This window comes from Phragmites australis, chromosome 7 (genome assembly GCF_958298935.1).
Source record: "Phragmites australis chromosome 7, lpPhrAust1.1, whole genome shotgun sequence".
Taxonomy (NCBI): domain Eukaryota; kingdom Viridiplantae; phylum Streptophyta; class Magnoliopsida; order Poales; family Poaceae; genus Phragmites; species Phragmites australis.
This window is the reverse complement of record NC_084927.1, coordinates 13,718,864-13,740,656: the sequence shown is the minus strand read 5'-3', so window position 1 is coordinate 13,740,656 and position 21,793 is coordinate 13,718,864. Positions and strand designations below refer to the sequence as shown.

At 42.8% G+C, this 21,793-nt stretch overlaps 1 protein-coding gene across 2 annotated transcripts; it reads right to left on the bottom strand.

The window, feature by feature from the left end:
- Positions 1–3,652: 3,652 nt before the first annotated feature.
- On the bottom strand, positions 3,653–21,547 carry LOC133923998 (phototropin-2-like). 2 transcript variants are annotated; one of them, XM_062369337.1, is made up of 24 exons: positions 21,389–21,547; positions 20,492–20,994; positions 20,211–20,393; positions 20,014–20,105; positions 19,659–19,926; positions 19,366–19,567; positions 19,208–19,278; positions 17,572–17,678; positions 17,376–17,425; positions 17,164–17,268; positions 16,761–16,820; positions 16,375–16,464; positions 15,257–15,333; positions 14,574–14,658; positions 13,999–14,079; positions 9,566–9,669; positions 8,679–8,728; positions 8,000–8,106; positions 7,549–7,668; positions 5,976–6,027; positions 5,254–5,366; positions 4,884–5,024; positions 4,688–4,793; positions 3,653–3,941 (listed from the first exon to the last, which is right to left on the bottom strand). In XM_062369337.1, the coding sequence occupies exons 2-23, from the start codon at positions 20,902–20,904 to the stop codon at positions 4,689–4,691; spliced, it is 2,676 nt and encodes an 891-aa protein (XP_062225321.1). In that variant the 5' UTR covers positions 20,905–20,994; positions 21,389–21,547; the 3' UTR covers positions 3,653–3,941; position 4,688. The 2 variants fall into 2 exon arrangements, with proteins under 2 accessions (XP_062225321.1, XP_062225322.1); XM_062369338.1 differs by having other exon boundaries at positions 3,653–3,936.
- Positions 21,548–21,793: the final 246 nt, after the last annotated feature.

Here is a 21,793-nt window from a genome sequence, read left to right as displayed (position 1 = left end):
TAATATTTATGGTTATAAAATAAATCAGCTATATATAATACCGTATGTACACCCAAATTTAAAATCCTAGGCCCGCCACTGGATGAGCCCCTTCTTAATTAGGTAAGCACCGTACATACATAATGCTTCTCCAAGCATATCCAAGTAAAGTAAAGGACATGCTCACAAGCTTGTACACAGGTGAAGGCCTAGTGAAGGTGCATTTACATCTCCTATACTATCCTGAGCTGCCTTAATCTTGTCGGTTGCGAACTCTACCATTAAGGTCTCGTTCATGCCCGTCGATACCTTGCTTTCCACCGCCTCCAAAAGTTCGGCCGGCCGTTCATGTGCCTGTATTTGAGCTAAACTGCTCCATAATATTGGAAGCAACATAATTTGTTAGCCATGTGCCATCCTCCCTCTTCAACTTCTTTATACGGTCTACTTTCCTACGAGCCGAGGCATATGCATGATGGAACTTCATATTCCTAGTATTTAGGCCTAGGATAGCTTTTGGGAAGCTTTTGGTTGAAGAAAGCTAACTAAAGATAGTGAGTGTTACGACATGAGGAGATCAGTTTTCTGATGGCTCCATGAAACATTTGCAAATGATTATGGCTTAAAATCAACTAAAGAACTTTGTAGCAAAGAAGCATTAGCAATATTTTTGTGGACATGTAGTGCACCTCAATCTAATAGACAAGTCAAGAATTGGTTTGGCCATTCAACATAAACTATTAGTAGGAGGTATTAGATAGTATCAATGGTTGGGCTGTTGACATCATAAAACATAAAGATCCTCAGTTGGTTTTGGCCTCATTTCAAGAATTGCATTGGTGCAATTGATGTAACACACGTACTTGTAATTGTGCCATTAAATGAACAACTTAAATATTTTGTCCGAAATGGATATGTTTCACAAAATATTATAGCAGTTTGTGATTTGGATATGAACTTCACATTTCTTGTCACTGCTTGGCCTAGATCTGTTCGTGAAACTTGCATATTGCTAGATACTCTCCCCTAGAAGGTATCATACGTAAAGGCATACATTTTATTACAATTAATTAGGTATCAAACACTACACTAACACTTATGCTATGTAGGGAAGTATCATCTCATCTATTCATGATATCCTAACCAAAAGGGGTTTCTAGCACCATACAAAAGGTCAAAGGTATCATATGTCTGAATTCCAAATGGTCACCACCTAGTAGGATTGAAGTGGGTGTTCAACCATAAACATTCATCCCTTCAAAATGTGATCAAGTGTTGCTTTAAAATTCTAAAGATGAAGTGACATATTCTCTTAAACTTGTCTAGCTATCCAACAGAGAAGCAATCAAAAATCATAATTATTGTAATGTCTCTTCTTAATTTTATTAAGTATAATGTTATAGATGATGCAGATTTTAAAAACTGTATTAATGAAGATGCATGCGTTCAAGCTACCCAAGCTATCATAGATGATGGTAGTGCGAGAGATGAAAGTGACATGGGCACATTACATGTTTTTATTGCCGTCACTTTGGTACCATGATCATTGGTATTAGACTTGACTAGCATTTTGTTGGACTTAGTGATATCAATGGTTTAGTTGGTCTTGCTATTTTGGAGTGAGAGAATGTAATCAATTTTTTATTGTTGTACTTTACCTTTATATGAAATTATTTTAAAATATAAAAAAGTTAATGACAATAATGACATTTGCTCTTATTTAGCAGCCAAGCAAGTCTCGTATGATTTAGAGGCATACTAGTTATTACACACTTAGGACAAATAATCTTCTGAAAGAAAATTATAGTTGCCAAAGGACCAACCTCTCAAGCCAGCTGATTCTGGAGGCAACAACTTCTCCAGAACCTAAGAGAGAAACAAATTCCCTCTTGCATCCTCAACAATTGTAGCAATCCAAGAAGAGAGAGGATACATTTCACTCACTCGTCCGAGAGAGACAACAAAAGCAAAGAACCAGTGAGGGTAGGAGAAGAGATGGGAGGGAGATGGAGAGGGTTTGATTTGCTTTAAATTATAGTTATGCAAACATATTAGAGCAACTGAAGGGATCGGTGACGTCCTAAGAGGGGGGGGGGTGAATTAGCACACTTAGAATCTATTCTGCTCGAAAAACTACACAAGATAAACCTATATTAAATTCTATCTGTGCTTTATATTTATCTAGTGTGTCTATTCTACCGATTAAAGCACTTGCACCCTATCTAATAAGGTAAATTGCAAGAATATAAATGCGAAAACGTAAATAAGGTAGAGAGAGTAAACTCGGCACAAGAATATTTATCCTGTGGTATCGATGGTATGAATACCACCTCTAGTCCATGTTAGAGCTCTATAAAAGATATGCTCCCAGTCGGCACCCGGTCACAGCTCTTGAGCTACCAAGTCACAAAGACAAAGCCTCCACTTAGATGAGGCACCAAGCCACCAATGCAAGGTCTCATCATTAGCCTCTCTTTTAGTCCCTTACCGCCGTAATCACTTCAGAGCTTGAGCCACCAAGGCAAAGGTCTCTGCGTCCCTATAAATGCTTCTTGTTATCGCTCCACACCAAGTAGGAGGGTCAACAAGCTTGCCGACGAGTCACCAAAACTCCAAGGTGCCGACGTACCACTTGGTACAAGGTTGGATCACTCATTGATCCACTCTCTAGGCAGTAATCACCTAGCAACACTCTCTCTAAGCCTATAAGCACTAATCACTCACTAATCTTGTACTTAATTGCCTTGAATAATCACTTTAAGTACTTTGGTGGTTTGGATGTCTACTCAAGTGTGTATGAGCTTCCTCTAGACTCCAGTAGCATGCCACATCATCAAATGACTGAGTAGAGGGGTATTTATAGCCTCAAACCAATGCACTAGCCGTTAACCTAACGGCTCAGAAAATTTGTTAACACTGGATGATCCGGTGAGAATAATAGTACTAACATCGGTTCATCCAGTGAGTACACTGTCACAAAATAGCCATTAGAACCCCACTTAAACCTCTGTGAACACCAGACACTTCGGTGTATACTTCATCCCCATCGTTGTACTATCCAGTGACTTATCCTGAGCCATCCGAGCCTTTCCTTCTTCTCTCCGTAAATTGCTTCGGTGAAAGTATCCGGTGCACATCCGTTCATCACCGGACTATCCGATGCTTTAAAGTATCCGGTAGCTTTTAAGATTTTAACAATGTATGTTAAAACCTTGGCGTGCCACTATTAACAACCTACCGCACAGTTGGGAGATCTGTTTGAAGCTCAAGATTTCAATTTTTGCAAACAGAAATTTGAGCTCAGTCGTTTAATTCTTAGTTATGTCGGTGATTCTAAAAATTAATTGAGCATGCAATGGACAGTTGGACACTCTAGTCAAGTGCAGGGTGAGAGTGTCTGACCTCCTACCTCCAGGCGTGAACCACCTGGTGCTATGACACACGCCCCAGTGTTCCAGTAACAAAATTAGTAGACATGTGATAGATATGAGCACGTATGCATTGTCATCTTTGATCGGAGAAAAAAAAGAACCTCTTTACCTCTTGGGCGGATTCTCGTGGTCACTATCCAAGATTTTAAAGTTTAACCACACGCTCTGCGGCGACATTTGTTTCAAACTAGAGCTAGTAGGAACATCCTGATAATTTATGCGTATTAGTAATTGCGAGAAAAGAAGTCCTTCAAAACTTTCTAAAATACATTATAAACAATGCCTACTATAAGTTATATTGAACCATCTGACAACAGAGTGGCAACTTTACAAGAACTTAATCCTACTTATGTGAAACATTAAGCACATAATCTAACCGAAAGAATCACTCATGTACACGATCCCTCCTAGTTCAACTCAGGCTGAAACTCTGAAGACGATAACCGCTTCTATCAGCACATGAAGCCTCTAATAACTATACATGCTCAAGAGCAACCGTTCCTGCCTGGAGGGTACGTCATGTTATCTGTCCTGCAAAAAGCAATGCGGTCAGCTTACAGATGCTCAAAGTAATCTAGTATGACAGTTCTTGACTTGAAAAATCCAAAACTTTTACTACGAGTCCGATCAAGGAAGAAAATTTCGCTACCAGCTGGTACAAGCCACGAGGGCCAGTGCCCACGTCCTAAGGAACTCGATGTGCTCGGATTTGCATGCTGTTGTGAGAAGCTAGGACTTGTAGGGAAGGAGATTTCTTGAGTGGTGGGTGAAGCTCCTCCTCTCCCTAACCTCCTCTACCAACAAAGCAGCCTTCGGTCCTCGCTCACGCCCCGTCGCTTAAAAGGAGGATGTGTGGCCAATCAAGGCCTTCCTCGACGCAGCTGCAGAGAGCTTCGAGGTCATCGTCTTCGCCGTGGGGATCTAGAGTATGCCTCCCTGGTGTTCAACCGCCTCAACCCTGCCAGCGAGGTGTCATGGCGAGCTAGGTTGCAGGCTAAGGTGGAGCACCGAAGGAGAGAGAGTAAAGGAGGACGAAGAGGAAGTGACATGGAATCTGACATGTAGGGCCCACTGCCATGTGTGAGCAGTGTCAGCTGAAACCGCCTTGGAAACCACCTCGAAATGGCACAGGGGGGTAATTTGGGCAGTTTTGAGAGATGAGGAGGGTATGATTTCTGGTTTTCGAGTTCAGGGGGGAAAATCAGACTTGGTGGACAAGTTTCAAGGGAAATCAGAATTGGACTAGTTCCTATTTTTTAAGAAAAGCTAAGGCTCACCTTAAAATGTCTCGAGACTTCGAGTAAGAATATCTTCCTCGGGCTTCACTTTTGGTTGAGATTCCTTGCGAGTTAGTTTCAGCGGAACATCATGCTCTGGGGGGCTCTGCACATCCAAAGTTATGTAGTTTATCAGTGATGCACCAAACAATCATTATCCGAGATATTTTTCAGAGGCTTAAAATTTTCAGATCACCATGCAACGAATGAGTGGCCAATATATGTCTTGAAAAAAGGGATGTTGCTTGATATCATTTGCACCAGCACTCGAACCTAATCGAGAAGAGGGATCTCTTTGAAGTAGTCCATGGATTAATTGCTTCGCCGCAAGACTAACCTGGAGAGTGGTTCATTATTAATAAAATGGTCAAAATAAAGAAAAGTATGCAATAAACACTAAAGAATCCTAATTTATACTTTAGTTTTCAATACTTTTCCCAACAGAATATCTCTCTGGATAGTTTTAAAATTAGTTCGATGCCTTTACAATTGTAAACTGAGCACAGGTGTATGTGACTAGATTTACATGCAAGTGTAGTAAAAAGAAAAATGAGGAAATTTCTTACCGGAATGCTACTAGGAAATGTAAGGTCTTTGTGAAGGATGTTATAAAAAGTCCTTTTCCTGTTCTTTCCTCGAAAAGGTGTACGCCCATACAACATCTCGTACAAGAGAATTCCTATAGCATGGCAAATGATGTTAGCTAACCTCAGAGACAATATCAACCTATACACTAGTACAATGACACATGGAACTAGCTCTCATAATTGGGGATACTTGATAGCACATCTCTTTACTTGCACATTTGTAGTGCCAATCTATATAGATCATATGCATCAAACTAAATCAATGTTAGCATACATATTTATACCTTACAACTAAACAACTCGATTTACATATTAAGTGCACTATAACAGCTTTGTGCAAAACACACAGTTATTTGCCGGACAAAGTCCGTTGCAGTATTCCCTTATGTGTATATGAAATTTTCGTTTAGAAACACACAGCACAAAGCAGTGTAGCACTAAACAGTCAAGCTACGAACTGGTAGGGTAGCAAATTGTCCGGGTGGCTGGTGGAAATCCATGTTTCAAGTCTCATTTCAAACAGTGTACAGGTTATCGTGATCATTTCCAGATACTTATTTGATCCTACAATGTTTCACCTACTTCCAACTTAGGCAAGAAAAAATTCGCTTTTCATCCATGAGTTTCAAGCTAACCGAATGTGTCCACCAGCTAGTTTGCATGATGACAAAATAAGTATATTCCCAGTTATTATTGCTTACCAAGAGCCCACCAATCAATGGCACTTGTATGTGCTGCACCTGTGATGACCTCCTAAAATAACAAAACAATTACAAGATAATTATGTCACGGATTGAGAAACAACAACAATGACTTCAAGTGGCTTAGTTAATACATTAAAAGTTAATTTCACAAAACCAAGGTATTTATGATCGAAGTGTAAAAACACCTAGATTCTTCGGCTTGTGGCACTTGAAACCAGATATTGCTGTCTTGAAGTTTCACAAAACCCCAGCTCAACCCACATAACAGTTCTTCTTACTTGTAGGCCCCATTCATAGGGCAATGTGGCACCCCTAGATCATCCACCCTGGTTGCTTATGGGGACCACCTAGGAATACCACATTGCCCTACAAGTGGCCTATATGTAAGAGCTGTTACTTGGATCAGATGGGGTTTTGTGAAACTTGAAGACCAATACCATAATACTTGGTGCCATGTGCCACACGCAAAAGAACATGGGATTTTCTAACACATTGACCGCAAAATTATGGTGTTGAGGAAATTACTCAAAGTTTTGAAACACAGTCTCTTCATTACCAAATAATGCATCCATTATGAATCCACATTATAAAGTTGACGACCTTTTTTTTTTGCATTCTAGGTAAAAATATTTGTCTCTTCCAAATATGACTACGCATTGCGATGCTATTTATGGTGGTTGGCAGTACAGCATTATAGCAACTATTACAAGAGATAAGGATATTTGAGAAAGAGTAATCATGTATAATTTCTTAGTGTGCGACATGCTAAACGTCATCTATTTGGTACAAAATAATAAGAAATGATATGAAAATTACCGAACTGTAGCTATAACTCTCACTGTGACTTTTTTTTTTTCTCAAACACGCAGGAGAGTTACATATCATTATATTAAAGAAGGAAAAGGGTAGGAACCCTTACAATAAATTACATGCGCGCCTTTGACTATAGAAATAAAGCAAAAAGAGTGACCTTAAACTAGGAATAAACTTCTACAGAAGCAAGGGCGGCTAGGTACGAAAGTCCACGAGCCCCAGCCATACCCCACAACTGTGACTCGTTTCTGTCATTGTACAATCATGATAACTACTCTGTCACACTTTATTCCAAACCATAACGAATATTATGATTAATGAAAGGGCATGTCTATAAGAGACAACCATTTACTCCCTCCAAAATTTACAAGGCAAGCAGTATTTCAAGATTAAAACTTGGCAAGTTTTGACTAATAATTAGGCTAATTATACAGGTGTTTAGTGCAAAAAAATGGTACCATTACATTTAAATTTCGATGTACATTCATATAATCATGATTTTCTAATTAGGTCCAATTTATTGCAAGATAAATATTTGGTCAAAGTTCACTTTAGAAGACCATGCCAAGTCAAATTGCGCCTTATAAAAATGGATGGAGGGTGTACTTTGAAAACCTAATCATCATCTATTTTATAACGGTGAGAGTAATAAATTAGGATATTATGATAATGAAGATCACATTCAAGTTATTTTGGAAATAGTAACTCCGACGAAACAGAAAAGAAAAAAGGATGAGTTAATGGCATGGTATCATACTGGAGCTATGTACTCTTCAGTTCCAACAAATGAATTTGATGGAGTGGCAGGTTCTGAAACAAATGTTAGGGGGCGAAATTCTTTAGATTTTCGTCGTCTTGATGTTGAATGCTTTATCACCTGCAGGAGTATACCATTATTAAGGTTACAGCTTTGTATTTAAGTGCACAACAAGCTCCCTCGAAAAACAAAGATACATGATTCAGACCGCCAAAAAAGTACTCTAGATAAACATGTTCGTTGACACCTATGAACAGTTTATTTGTTCATCACTTCAAATACCATGCAAGTGGAAAAGAAAATAATCATTACTCAGGTATGACGTACTCGATCAATAGGTTTAACCTAAGTGATACTGCACATTCTATTAGCACATACAGTAAGATAACCCACTAAAATGATGAGGGATTGGTAAAATCATAATGGCCTTTAAAGTTGGCTCTCGACTTACATGGGGTTTTGAAGAAGTCAAAAATGAGAGGTCAAAATCAGTAAGAACAATGTGCCCATCCTCTTGGAGTAAAATATTTTCTGGTTTTAGATCACGGTATATTATTCCTGCAACAGAAATATGGTATTTAAATTACCAACATTTCACATAATCGAAGGAATATCGAACACATCCATTCCAAAGAATATAGAAACAGGGCATCAGGTTACAATACATTAAAAGACAGTAACCCGTACTCATTGGTTACACCTATAATTTTTGTGATTAAACGGCCTGGCTGGCTACTTATTAAGACCTAACTAGCCACTTTTTAGAAAAAATGAACAGTGTCCTATTCCAAACAGTGAAATACTATAAGTTCCTAGTCTTAGTACTCCCTCTGGTCACAAGAACTTGATGTTTTGAACAAGATCTGGTCAAACTTTTGAAAATGTTTAGTTTGGAAAGATGAAAATTATGTGTAGATTTGTACTGAGAAATACTTTCATAATAATCTCATAAATTTGTTGGATTCTATAAATATATTCTAATAGAAAATAGTGGCCAAATGTACACATTGAAGACCGTTTCATGTTCAAAACGTCATGTATTTTTTACCGGAGGGAGTAACATTTACATAATGCAAATGAGGAAGAGACTTGTCCCAAAAAATGTTAAACTATTTAAACCACAGCTATACCGAGGCAATGGAGGTACTCGAGACCGATTACGACCTCCGCAGCATAAAACCTGCAGAAAATACAGATCAAAGTAATGTAATAAAAGAAAAAAGTAAATGCAAGATTCAGTAGTATTACTCCGCACTTACTGCAGAGAATAAGTAAATGCAAGAAAATATAGATCTAAGCGTGCAAGGTAAGAAAATCTCAAATGATTATCGTAATTTCTATATTCTCAATTTTTTAAGGAAAAAAAAAGAGAAACTGAACAGTCCCATGTTTCAGTCTTGTGATAATGGTGGTATTCTTTAGCATAGGTAATATGAATATATGATTTCTGCAAACAAGTATTTAATAAAATTATTTGCTAGTAAAAAAATTTGTTTGGTGGAACAATAAACCAAAAGTATACCAGAGCAATTGAATTTGCAAAAAAGGTATAACCTAATGAACATACTAGTTTTTTATTCAAGTGGAGTTGTTTGCAAATAAGGTCACATCAAGTAGCAAAAGATTCATATGTTGTAAAGCGTCAAAACCTATAAACCCAAGCTACAATGTTAAATTTAAAACCATTAGAAATGTCCTAAGAAATGAAAATTCTACTCCCTCCATTTCGACTTTCACCAGTATGCAACACGAAATATTGCCATTAACAATTTTAATATTTAGTAAATAACATACTACTATGAAAGCAATTATGAGATTCAGTGTAGGATTTATTCATATTTTTCCTAATGATAAGCTAATATTCATATCTGAAACAAGTAAAGAAAAGAACACATCAAGACTGGAAGGGGCATTTTTTAGAAGCAAATTAAAATTTTACAACAGAATAGGCATGCTATAGTCAACAAAAAAATAATGCATTGAGCAGTAATCTGGTTGTGCACTTTTCAACAGCTACCTTGCAGATGCTTCTCTGAAAATTTTCATGGGTTGCCTATCAAGCAGTGCAAACAATTCTCCTCCAGGACAAAAGTCTGTTATGAGACAAACATGTGTTGGTGTCTGAAAAATAGACAATAATTAGTAATACATATAAGGTTCAGTTAAAAAGTGTTAGAGATTTCAATCCCTGATATTACTCCACACTTACTGCAGAGATATTATTCTCTATTTACTGCATTCATTACAGATTCGTACAGCTATAATTGTGATCCTTAATGGATCATTATAGCCCCTGTAATCCCTCTTTTATGGGTATAAATATATGGAGCCCTGCAGCCATGTGCTGTGTGCGGCATTCCCAGAACTCCCTCATTCTTTCTTACATGGTATCAGTTTGAATCGATCCTCCTCTCCCTGCCATGGCCACCGAACAACCACTGTCCAACACCACCTCTGGTGCGACGCCCACCACCACAAACCTTTTCATCCGCTGCTGCCTCTCTCGCCAAAGCAACACGGGTTCTGGTTCCAATTACTCTATATCTGGAGCATGGCAACTTCACCATGTGGAGCATCTTTTAGCAAGCTCTCCTTGGTCGCCATGGACTCCTCCGCCACGTCGACGGGTTGGCTCCTGCTGCACCAACCGACCCAGCATGGCTTCAAGATGACTACGCCGTCCGATCGACCATGTACGGCTCCATTGCCAGCGACGTCCTGCACATCATTCTCGACAAGGATCAGGACGCTCGCACGCTGTACACCGCTGAGATTCTCTTCTGCGGTAACAAGGAGAGTCGTTCCATCATCCTCCTCAATGGCATGCATGGTCTTCAAAAAGGCGACCTCAGCATCACCGCATATTGCAAAGAGCAGAAGCGCCTCGTTGACACCCTACACGATGCGGATTCCCCCGTTCAGGATTGCACACTCGTCCTCAACACATCGCGCGGTCTGAACCCACGCATGGCTCATGCTGCCATTGTCATCGCCATGATGAATCCTTTGCCTTCATTCACCAAGTGTCGTTCCCTGCTGCTAATGGAAGAAACGCGCTTCCCAACACTTCCAAGACCGAAGCAGCAACGGCGCTCCTCTCCACTACCGCCGGCCATCCTTGCAACAGGAGTTCATGCCGAGGCCCTGGCAAGAACACGAACTTCGGTCACTCTGGCAAGCACAAAGGCAAGTGGAAAAAGAACAACGACGGCAACAACGACAGCAACAATGGCGGTACTCAGCGCGTCAATCCTCCGTTTGGGCCATGTATATGCTTCAATCTAGGACAGGGTATTTGGAATGCACCACCATGGACTCCACCGCTGGTGATAGCATCTTCGGCTCTCGTCCTTAGGCTCTGAACACCGTCGCCACCCCGCTGTACCAGTCCCAGCCCCAGCCCACTTGGGATAGCGCTGGCCTCATCTCCACCATGAATAATCTCCAAGTCAGGAATGGCGGTTGGGTTGTGGATTCCGGCGCCTCCACCCACATGACGCCTAATGATGGTATTCTCTCCAATACCTCACTTCTCTCCACCCCACAATTTGTCACTGTTGGGAATGGAACTTCACTTCCCGTCTCTCACTGTGGGCAGACCACACTCTGCACACCTTCTAGGTAACACTTTCATCTAAACAATATTCTTCATGTTCCCTCAAAAGTTTGCAATCTTTTATCTGTTCATAAATTTACCAGAGATAACACTTGTTCCATCGAATTTGACTCTCTCAGTTTCTCTATGAAGGATATGCGAACGAAGGCAGTAAATCTTCACTGCAATAACTCTGGTGATTCTACACCATTCCACCTGCTGCAGCTATTCAGCCTTGGGCTCTCCTATTAGATGTACCATCTGCAGACACTTGGCATCGCCGTATCGGCCATCCCGATCGTGATGCTTCCATCATCATGCGACAAACAACTCCCCCACAAATAAAATTTAGCCAACAACTTTGCTATGCTTGTCAAATTGGCAAACATGTTCGTCTGCCTTTTTATAATTCTAATACAATGTTTGGCACTCCTTTTGAATTAATTCACTGCAATTTGTGGACTTCTCCAATTCCAAGCAGACCAGGCTTTCAATACTATCTAGTTATTCTTGATGATTTTTCACATTATTATTGTACTTTTTCCATTCGCACCAAGTCTGATGCATTCACAAAAATCAAGTCTTTCTTTGCCTATGTCAAAACACGGTTTGGAGTCCCCATACACTGCCTTCAAACCAACAATGGCTGGGAGTTCATCAACACCAAATCAACCTTTCTTCACAAACCAAGGTGTTGTTCTCCGCCTGTCCTATCCATACACTTCACCTTAAAACAGGAAAGCTAAACGCGCCATCCACACCATAAACGACGTCATGCGCACAAGTGACTGATTGTTGGAACTGATTCATTCAATTCCTCTATTCGCTCTCTCTCTCTCACTACCTTGATTCACTCAAGCATATGAGAGCACAAGTGACTCAATATCTAATTCTATATTGATCTATCAAAACATCACTTGTCTGGTAGCTTCACACAAGTTCACATTATTACACTCTTTGTAGCTTCACACTACTTCTCTTTGTAGCTTCATGCTACTACTCATAGCTTCACTGCACATAGCTTCTCATAGCTTCACGTTACTACTCGTAGCTTAACACTACACACTCCTGAGCTCCCATCTCAGGAGCTTGCCCACAAGCTTCCACACCTTGAGCAGGGGTGCTGCCCATTATATAGGCCCAACAGCCAACATTAGTGCTACAATATGCTTGTTGCTACAGTAACCGATGTACTGTATCAGTGTTGACGTAAACAGTTCCCTATGCTACAATGAGTCACTGTTTGCTACAGTACACACAAGGATTACTCTAATAGTTTTGGGCTAAAGCTTTAGCCACTGCTACATACCTCCTCAATCGCCAACCAAGCAAAGCTATCGCATTAGCCACTCCATACTACATGGGGTTCACCCCTCCTACGAACATCTCTGCGTTTTTTGTTACCTTTGCTATCCTAATATGTCAACCACAACCACTCACAAACTTCATCCTAGATCATCTGCTTGCATTTTCATTGGCTATCCATCCAATCATCACGATTATCGCTGCTATAATTCCAAAACTCGGCGAGTCATTCTATCTCGCCACGTTGTCGCCACCTTCCCCAGCACGAGAACTTGATTTCTTACAAGTCTTTGGTATCCCTATACTGCCGATCCAACAAAATACACCCAGATCACGCGTGTCCGCTCATCAGTTGGATTATTCTTATCCTAGAAGCAGTATGCTACTAATCTCCTTCAAAAAGCAGGAATGGCCAAATGCCACCCAACCAGTACACCGGCTGACACTCAGCCCAGGCTTTCAGGGACAAAAGGAGACCCCATGGCCGACGCCACACACTATCACAATGCCCATACATTGCCTGTGCAATTCAGCAAATATGTCTTCATATGCACGCTCCTAGGGAACCTCATCTCACCATCATTAAGCGTATTCTATGCTATGTCAAGGGCACCCTTCACTACGGTCTCCTCCAGCCCTCATACACAACATCTCTCATTGCATATTCAGATGTTGATTAGGCTAGTTGTCCAAACTCTAGGCACTCGACTTCAGGCTTCTGTGTCTACCTCGAGGACAACTTGATTTCTTGGTCTTCCAAGTGCCAAACGATTGTGTCGCGCTCAAGTGCTGAGGCCGAGTACAGGGCGGTCACCCACGTTGTCGCTGAGTGCTGCTGGATCCGCAAACTACTCCAAGAATTACACCTCCCACTCAAGGTTATTACTGTCATTTACTATGACAATGTCAGCGCAAGCTACATGTCAGCAAACCTTGCCCAACATCGTCGAACCAAGCACATAGAGATCGACATCCACTTCGCCCGGGAAAAGGTCTCCCTCAGCCATGTTCGCATTCTTCATGTGCTTTCCAGCCTTGCAGTTTGTTGATATCATGACCAAAGGACTGCCCTCCAAGCTCTTCATCGGCTTCAAGGACAGTCTTGCCATCCAGGAGTCTCCCGCTGCGACTGCCGGGGAGGGGGGGGGGGGTTGTGTGCTAGAGATTTCAATCTCTGGTATTACTCTGCACTTACTGCATAGATATTATTCTCTATTTACTACATTCATTGCAGATTCATACAGCTATAATTGTGATCCTTAATGGATCATTATAGCCCCTATAATCCCTCTTTTATGGGTATAAATATATGGAGCCCTGACAGCCATTAGCTGTTTGAGGCATTCCCAGAACTCCTCCTTTATTCTTTCTTACAAAAAGTTAGCTGGGAAAAAAGCAAACATGGACGCAGATAGTAATCAAATGTGCAGGACTCAGTTGATGACCTCCATACAGCAGTCATATGCAGCTGAAACCATGTACCTTTTTCTTTATTTAGCAACTTTGAAATAGCTAGGGTAAGGCATAGCCACATAGGTCATAGGACTGACCTGGAATGAAGTATACAACGTTGGCAGAAACGGATGATCCAACAGTGAGTATATTTCTCTTTCAATACAAGCTCGATGAACCTGCGGATTGCAGAAAATGAATTCAGCTCAATAATCCACTGAAATCACTCACAAGTATTAAATTAACAAGTTGGCTCCCTTGAATTTTGAAGAAACATCTAGAATGAACAAGCTTGAGATACATATTTTGAGTTGTTCTCCTGTGTCAAGAATCCACTTGTAGCAAACATCTTAATAAAACCAACAAATATTAAACAACATCCTAAATAAAACCTAATATTTTCATTCTTGGAAGATTTGCTGTTACCATGACATTTATCAGGTTTCACTGTCAATTTGCCTTTCACTCTTTCAGTTTGATAAATTTAAACCACTTCCCCTCTCTTCTGGCAGGTATGCCGTATGACAGGCGCGCAACCACACAGATAAAAAAACAAGTTGAATTAATACTTTGACCTATCCATACAAGTAATATCAGGAGTTTGATAAAATTAACGTCCAGTGTGAATCAAATGACGCTATATATATCGCCAAAATTTATTGCTAGAAATTACCTTGTTGCGGTTCAACATCACTGATTTGTCCATTGCCTTCATTGCAAATAATTCACCACTGCCTTGCAGCTCCACCAAGTGTACACTGGAGAGCAAAACAAATGTATGGTATTGCAGCCATTCTTAGAAAAGGTATGGTAACAAACAAGACCAAGGAGCATGCCGGGTAGCTTAAGACATTGGATTCACATGAAGCAAATCCTACACTATAGCTAACACATACATGACTCAAACATGACATAAGCAAACTTACTCAAATAACCGAACTCTATATTCATTTGTGATAAATATTTTGAATTGTATAATCTTACTTCATGGTTGTATTCATATATAACAAGAGAACTACCCTACCCTTCATAACAGTGGAACAAATAATCCTTTTTTTTAGAGCAGTGGAACAAGGAAATTACTATGGGTCATGAATGAGCATATCAGTATGTTAGCTAACATGGTAATTGTTGTCAGTTCCTGAAAATCCTTGAATTATGATCTAAGAGTATGGATTGACATCTATCCAAAGTACAATGAAGTAATGGCTATACTTTGCTTTCTATTGATGTAGTCAAGTATAGATTTTCAAAAGGAACTCGACCACAGGGAGAGACGTCACCCTGGTGTTGCTCCTAAGGTAACTAAAAAGTTAGTTCATATGGTGTAGAGGACTGTTAAGGAGATCTCTGTACCTGCCAGTGTCACCACAACCCAAAGGTTTAACAGGCTTGAAGTGCTTCAAGCCAATCTTCTCCCCAGTTATTGTAATCTGAAGTACCAAAATAGAAAAGTTATTATGACACTATGGGAATGAAATTGCGACATTTTTGCAATAGGATTTCAAGACAAGACACACATAAATAATTTACACACTAAGGCCTCATGATAAACCCATTTAATGAATATCTAACTACAAAAGAATACTTGAGCGATTTGCGCATCAAATATTTTACAGATAATCTAAATATGTTAAGCATCACATAACAATACAAGTTCATGATATGGCAAGAAAAAGAATAACACTCTATGCAAGAGCAGATGCCATTGTACATATCTATTGAGATATAGCAAACATTATATTCACTTCAAGATGTTGTAGACTTGATGCCGTGCAAATGTAGGAAAACGATGACAAATAATATGCAAAGTTATGCTTTTGGCACTGTGGCAATCTTAGTACTACAAGAAATTACAGCTTGAAAAAGGATTGAACTGAACCCTTGTACAGATAAGTGCAAATGCTTGGTCATCCTGCTTTCGCCTTTCCACTATCCAACACCTTAGGAACTGAGCCTAGAGGTTGGTGGGACGTGTGGTTCAAGTCCTCTTCAACTTGAATTTGGGTGTCTATTTCTTCTTAATATACAATGACACCTAGTTCCTCTTAGGTTGGTCAAGTTTTTTTTTGTCCAACACCTTTAAGCATCATAGCAAAAGAATACGAAGGCAACAAATGAGCATTATTGAGAACTGAGCGATAGCTCGGTTAATAGAGCCTCCAGTTAAGAGGCTACACACCCGGGCTAGAACCCGGATGTTCGTAGGTCATGGGAATACCTCCCTTAAAGGGTTCAATACTCCCCTCTCTTAAGACAAAGCCAGGGGGGGCGTTTTCCCCGTAGTCATTTTTTATTTTTAAGCGTTTACTTATTCTAAGGATAGATATTATCTTGTTTCCAACTCTTTGTCTAGTACTCTAGTATAGATTTATATGAGATGGGGTAATTAGACTCACTGTTATTGGTTGAATGCTACTTCCATCATAATCTATTTACAGAATATATATTGTTAAACAACAGTTGCAGCATACCTTTTCTATCGCTTTCCAAGAAGAGTTGTATCGTTTGTGAGGTTTTGGAGAAACATGAAGTGAGTGAATTGCCCACAGGTCCTCTGGACCCTGAAATAACAGCAGATTAAGCTACATTCCACCAGTTAACAAAGAACTAGTTAAGCAAAGTGCTCCTCTAAAATATTTGTATTGGTTCATATTATCAACAGTTTGGTTTCTCTTTTCTAATGCATCATTATTCATAATGTGCTGTCTGAACAGTTCAATGTGAATGTTCTCATAATATTTGAAGCCTTTGCTTCTCAAGTTGTTACATCTCGTAGTTGTTGTCTTTTTTCTTATCAGAACTTGCATGTTTATATAGGCCATTAAATTGAAAACAACAAAAAGTAGATGTACCTTACCAAGTTGGGATCAGGAAGCTCTCTGACTGCTTCATCCACATTCTCTGCTGTAGCTTTGACCTGTTTAGATTTCATCCTAAAAATAATTAGTACAGTTCAAATTTGAAAGCAACAAGTACATTTGCATACTGCTATAGTACTATGTTATCAAGTAGCTATGTATATTATACTCTTTAACATATCCTTGCCTAATCCACTGGCCCATTTTATGAGTGTTACATTAAGAATTTTGAGGCTAAAGTCATCCAAAGAAAAGGATGTGTGGAACATAACTACCGGAATAGAAACCAAAGGACTGACTCTTCAGTTTATTATTTAAAGTTAAGTTCTTGGGAACCAAGTGCAATTTTATTTTACAACGTCGAAGATTCAGTATAGAAACTAGTAAAGCAAGCTGACCAACCAATTTGGCACTTTGTAGCTCTGTGTTCTCAGAGAGACGATTTCTAAGGGGTTCGACATGGCCGCTTCCATCAAGTTGAACACCGATGAAGTATTGAAGCTCCCCCTACAACCACAGTAAGCACGAATGAGTACTATCATCACCATCTTGACGCAACCATGAACAAGCGCATGTCCCAAAGCAAGTTGGGAAGAGCAACAGATGCTCAGTACCTTCTGGTCCCGCATCGGCTGCAGGTGGAACAAGTTCCAGAACTTCTTCCCTGGTTCATGACAAACAACAGCAGGAAAAAAAAATGTCAGCATAGCACCCACATCCTAATCAGATATCAACTAAACTGAGCGGCATCATAATTTGAAGAGATCGTGTTTTTCAGAACAAAATTTCATTAGGGAAGGCAAATTTTACCGCTCTTGGTGTAGTTGATTAACTGGACGGTGATCTCCTCCTGCTTCCTGATGGCCTCTCGTATCTTGTCGACCGTGGACATATCGGTTTCTGGCCCTTGAAGAAATCTGCAACCATCGACAAGATCAGACAAGTTCATCTACATCTCACGCAAAAACCAAAGCAGAAGAAACTAGAAACGTAATGTAGAAAAACGAAAAGGAACCGTAACTAAGAAGGCCATGGAGCAGAAATGCAGAATCGCACAGCACGGCCGCCCATGGCCAAGGGCGAGCCGCGCGTGCAGTCCAAGCACACGCACCATTTCAGGGAATTGAGGGGAACTCGCGACGAGGGCGGTGGAGAGAACCCACTCCCCGGCACCAGGGCAGCCGGTAGGCTTGCGCGATGGACGCCCGCGGCAAGGAGAACGGCAGCGACCCGTGCCCATCGGAAGCGAACTTTTAGTACTGGTCTTTGGTGGTAACGGAAGCGGCAATGCGTAGCTATATGCCGAGCAGAAGGGCGGACATCTGCCCGCGCTGGCGCGCCGCCGCGAGAAATGCGGCGACCCCCAGCATTGAGGTGCGGCTCTCCACCGAGAAATCCACGCGCCGCCGCTGCGATTCAGGCGGATAGATGGGCTCGCGCCTTAACGTTGGTCCGGCCCGATCCCTAATTCAACTAAGGCCCTGTTCGGGAGCTTCCTGACCATTTGAGAAGGAAAAGTTCCCATAGTCTCGTTCGCCTCCTTTTTCAGCGAAAGCAAAAACCAAATAACAACGGCTCCATCCGGTCACAAATAAATATTATTTTATATTACGTGCAGTTAATTGTTCTAAACTTTAGTTATAGATTATTTTTTATGTATCAAGTTTGATTTTTTAAAATTATACGAGCAGATTTATTATCTTAAAAAATATTTTCATAATAATATATTTTTACTATATTTTTATAAATATATTATAAAAAACTGTAAACAAAGTTGAGAACCAACGTCTATTATTTGTGACAAAGGGAGTATAAGCCAAAAGCTAAAGAGTAGACTGCCGCAGGGCATATTGGGAGTCGGTGTTGTCATGCACCTGACCTAGCAATGGGTTGGTGCAACATCTCATTGGCAACGCAGAATGGAAGAAGGAACAAAAAGCTTGCGCCCTGATTTAAGAGTTTTGACACACACCAGTTCAAACTGAATTGTCCCCATATTGGTTGGAAGTTCCTTTAAATTATACTAGCGAAACCTTCAGTGTTTAAAGTTTTGAACTTTTGCCGCGAGCAAAAAGTGGTTCCTTCAAATTATAGTGAACTTCTGCCGTGAGCAAAAAGTGAAAACCTTCAGTGTTGAAATCAAACTTATTACCACAAAACTAAAAAAGATCTCACATTTTGGCCAATATCTTTGATGATACAAACTCCACGCTTGCCTTTCGATGATACAAACTTTTGGTTATTTTCTTTACTAGTGTTCTTTCTTTTATGATAAATCTGCTGGTATTCGTTTATTTTACAAGTCTTAATATTTATTCCCAATATTAGTGGACAAAGCTTACTGCACGTATTTTAAAGCACCTGCATTTCAGACTGTTTCTAGGCAGCCATGCTGCACCCCTATATCGAAAGTATCGCACGACGAGTCTGGTATTGTATTGCTCACCTGCAGTTCCTTCCAAGGATCTCCTCCCGCGTGTACTCTGTCAGCTCCAGGAAGCTATCCGACGCGAAGATCTGCACAGCACAACCGTGGTCACGACTTGAAGACGGCAGAAATGGTGAGATGCCACCGGCGGCGGCTGGGTTTGCGCACGCGCTTACAATGGGGTTGTCAGGGAGCCTGGGGTCCGTGATGACGAAGTTCTTCTCGATCCGCTCCAGCGTGGTGGCCAGGTCGATCCCCTGCCTGATGTCCCGTTCCCGGCTGTCCCTGCGCTCCGGCTCCGTGGCCGCCTCTGGTGCCGGCGCCTCCGCCGGCACCGCCTCCTGGCCCCCCATCGAGCTCCTCTTCCCCACCTTCAACCTGCCAAAAAACCAATACATGTTAGACGAGACAAAGCACAAGTTTCAGCGTCGTGCGGTGAGGGAGGCGATGTTTGGAGCCTCTGACTGACCCCAAGAGGGAGGCGCGGCCGCTCATCTTCCTGCTCAGCCGGGCGTCCTCCTTCTTCAGGTTCCAGAGCGGGGACTTGAGCCCGCTGGCGCCGGACGGCGTGCCGGGGGCCACCAGCGGCGAGGCCGCGGCCGCGTCGCCGGCTCTGGCTGGCGTGAGTGGCGGCGATGGTTTCATTGGCTCCTGCGTCCCCTTCTCGCGCGTGCGCGGGTGCTTCACTGTCTGCACGACCTCCGTGATCGATGACATCGCCGTCTCCTTCTGCCGATCTGCGCCAAATGGGGGAGAGGAAAAGGATCAGCGCTGAGACAGCGGCCGTATTGGTGGGACGAAGGGGAATCGAGAGCGCGGCTCACCGTCGTAGCGGATGAGCGACACCGGCAGCTCGTTGGGCCGCATGCGCTTGTCGCTCAGCCCCTCCGTGTACTTGCTCACCTCCACTTGCATCCTGCAGCGTCGGCGAGTCCATCACAAACCAGAGCACGCAAAGGGCATGAACAGTGCAGATGATGGACGAGCTTAGCAGTTAGCAATGGCTTCGAAAGGTGTGTACCCGATAAACTTGATGACCTTTCCGTTCTCGTCGCGGATGGGGGTGACGGTGAGCAGGTTCCAGAACGGCGTGCCTTCCTTGCGGTAGTTGAGCAGCCGCCCGCAGAAGCTCCGCCCGGCCTTCACGGCGTCCCGGATCTTGGCAACCTCGTTCATGTCCGTCTCCGGGCCCTGCAGAAACCGGCTGCAGACACAAGCAGGGTACGTTCAGTCAATCCACAGATGAGGCGACTCTATTGCTGCTTGCGACGACGAACGAACGTACGACTCCAACTAAATTACCAGTTGCATCCGATGACCTCCTTGGGGGAGTACCCGGTCATGGTGAAGAATCCGGCGCTGGCGTAGATGATGGGGCAGTCGGGCCGCGTGGCGTCGGAGACTACGAACGTCTGCTGCAGGTTGGACAGCGCGTCCTTGAGCTCCTGCGACACCCGCGGCAGCGACGACTCCCCCGACGCGCGCCCGTCCACCGACGAGTTGGCGCTGCCCAGGCAGCTCTCGCGGCCACGCTGGAACGAGGGCTGCCAATTGCCGCCGCCGCCCGGAGAGGACTCCAGCTCCTCCACGATCTCCTTCCCGCCCGACCCCGACCTCGGCGGCAGGAAGGTGAAGCTGCCGGCGGCGTCGGCGCCGGTTGCGAACGCCATCCACTTCTCCACCTTCTCGGCCGCTTGCCTCGACGTGCCCTCCATGGACGGCGCCGGTGTTGTTTTTTCGACTACGAGACTTTCGTGATCAACGGCGCCGCAAGTGTGGGCGAACAACCATCTGCTGAATCGCTGCTGAGGAAGAACAAGAACAAGAAAAATTCACAAAATTTTCAGTCAATTGAGCAAAACGGAATGTGATTCTCGCAACAGTCATAAAACAAATCTCCATAAATTCGGGGAGAAGAGCACAGAAACAGCAAGCTTTTGCAGCCTGTTTCTCGCTCAGAGCATCAGGAACTATTGAACTGGATTTACCACCTAACCTGACAGCACAGTGGCAGAACAAGGAACAGCTCTCACTGCTCCATTATCCAAACCAGGCCAATGAAACAGCTCCTGCTGGCTGCTAGCTACGGAATACTTTACATCATTTGCAGGAGTAGGGCAGGCACAGAAATGGAAAGTGCAAGAACAATCAGCAATCCACCAATCCAGCAAGAAAAAGTGGCAAAGGAAATGAAACCACCTGCAGGTGAGGCACGTCCCAATAGCCTTTGATGTCGCCCTGGAGGCGCCGGGAAGCAGAGGGCAGGCAGCCAAGAAAGCAGAATAGGGAGGGAGAGAGGAAGCGGAAAGAATGGCGGGTGGAGCAGGGCAGGTACAGCAAGCGGATAATGCAATCCGGCCCGTGAGCGACTCACGGTCGTCCCGCGCTCCCGTCCCGCCATTCTGTGGCCGCACGAGGGCCACCGGTGGCGCCCGGCCGGTACGGCACGACGCTGGGCGCATCCCGGCCGCCCGCGCCGCATCGTGCGACCTGCGCGGTGAGCAATTATTGTTGGTAAGTAGGGCCGACGGCGACGGCGACAGGGAAGGGGGGGATCTTTTGGGGGCGGGCCTGCGGCCCCGGGAGCGCGCGATTTGAGCTGGT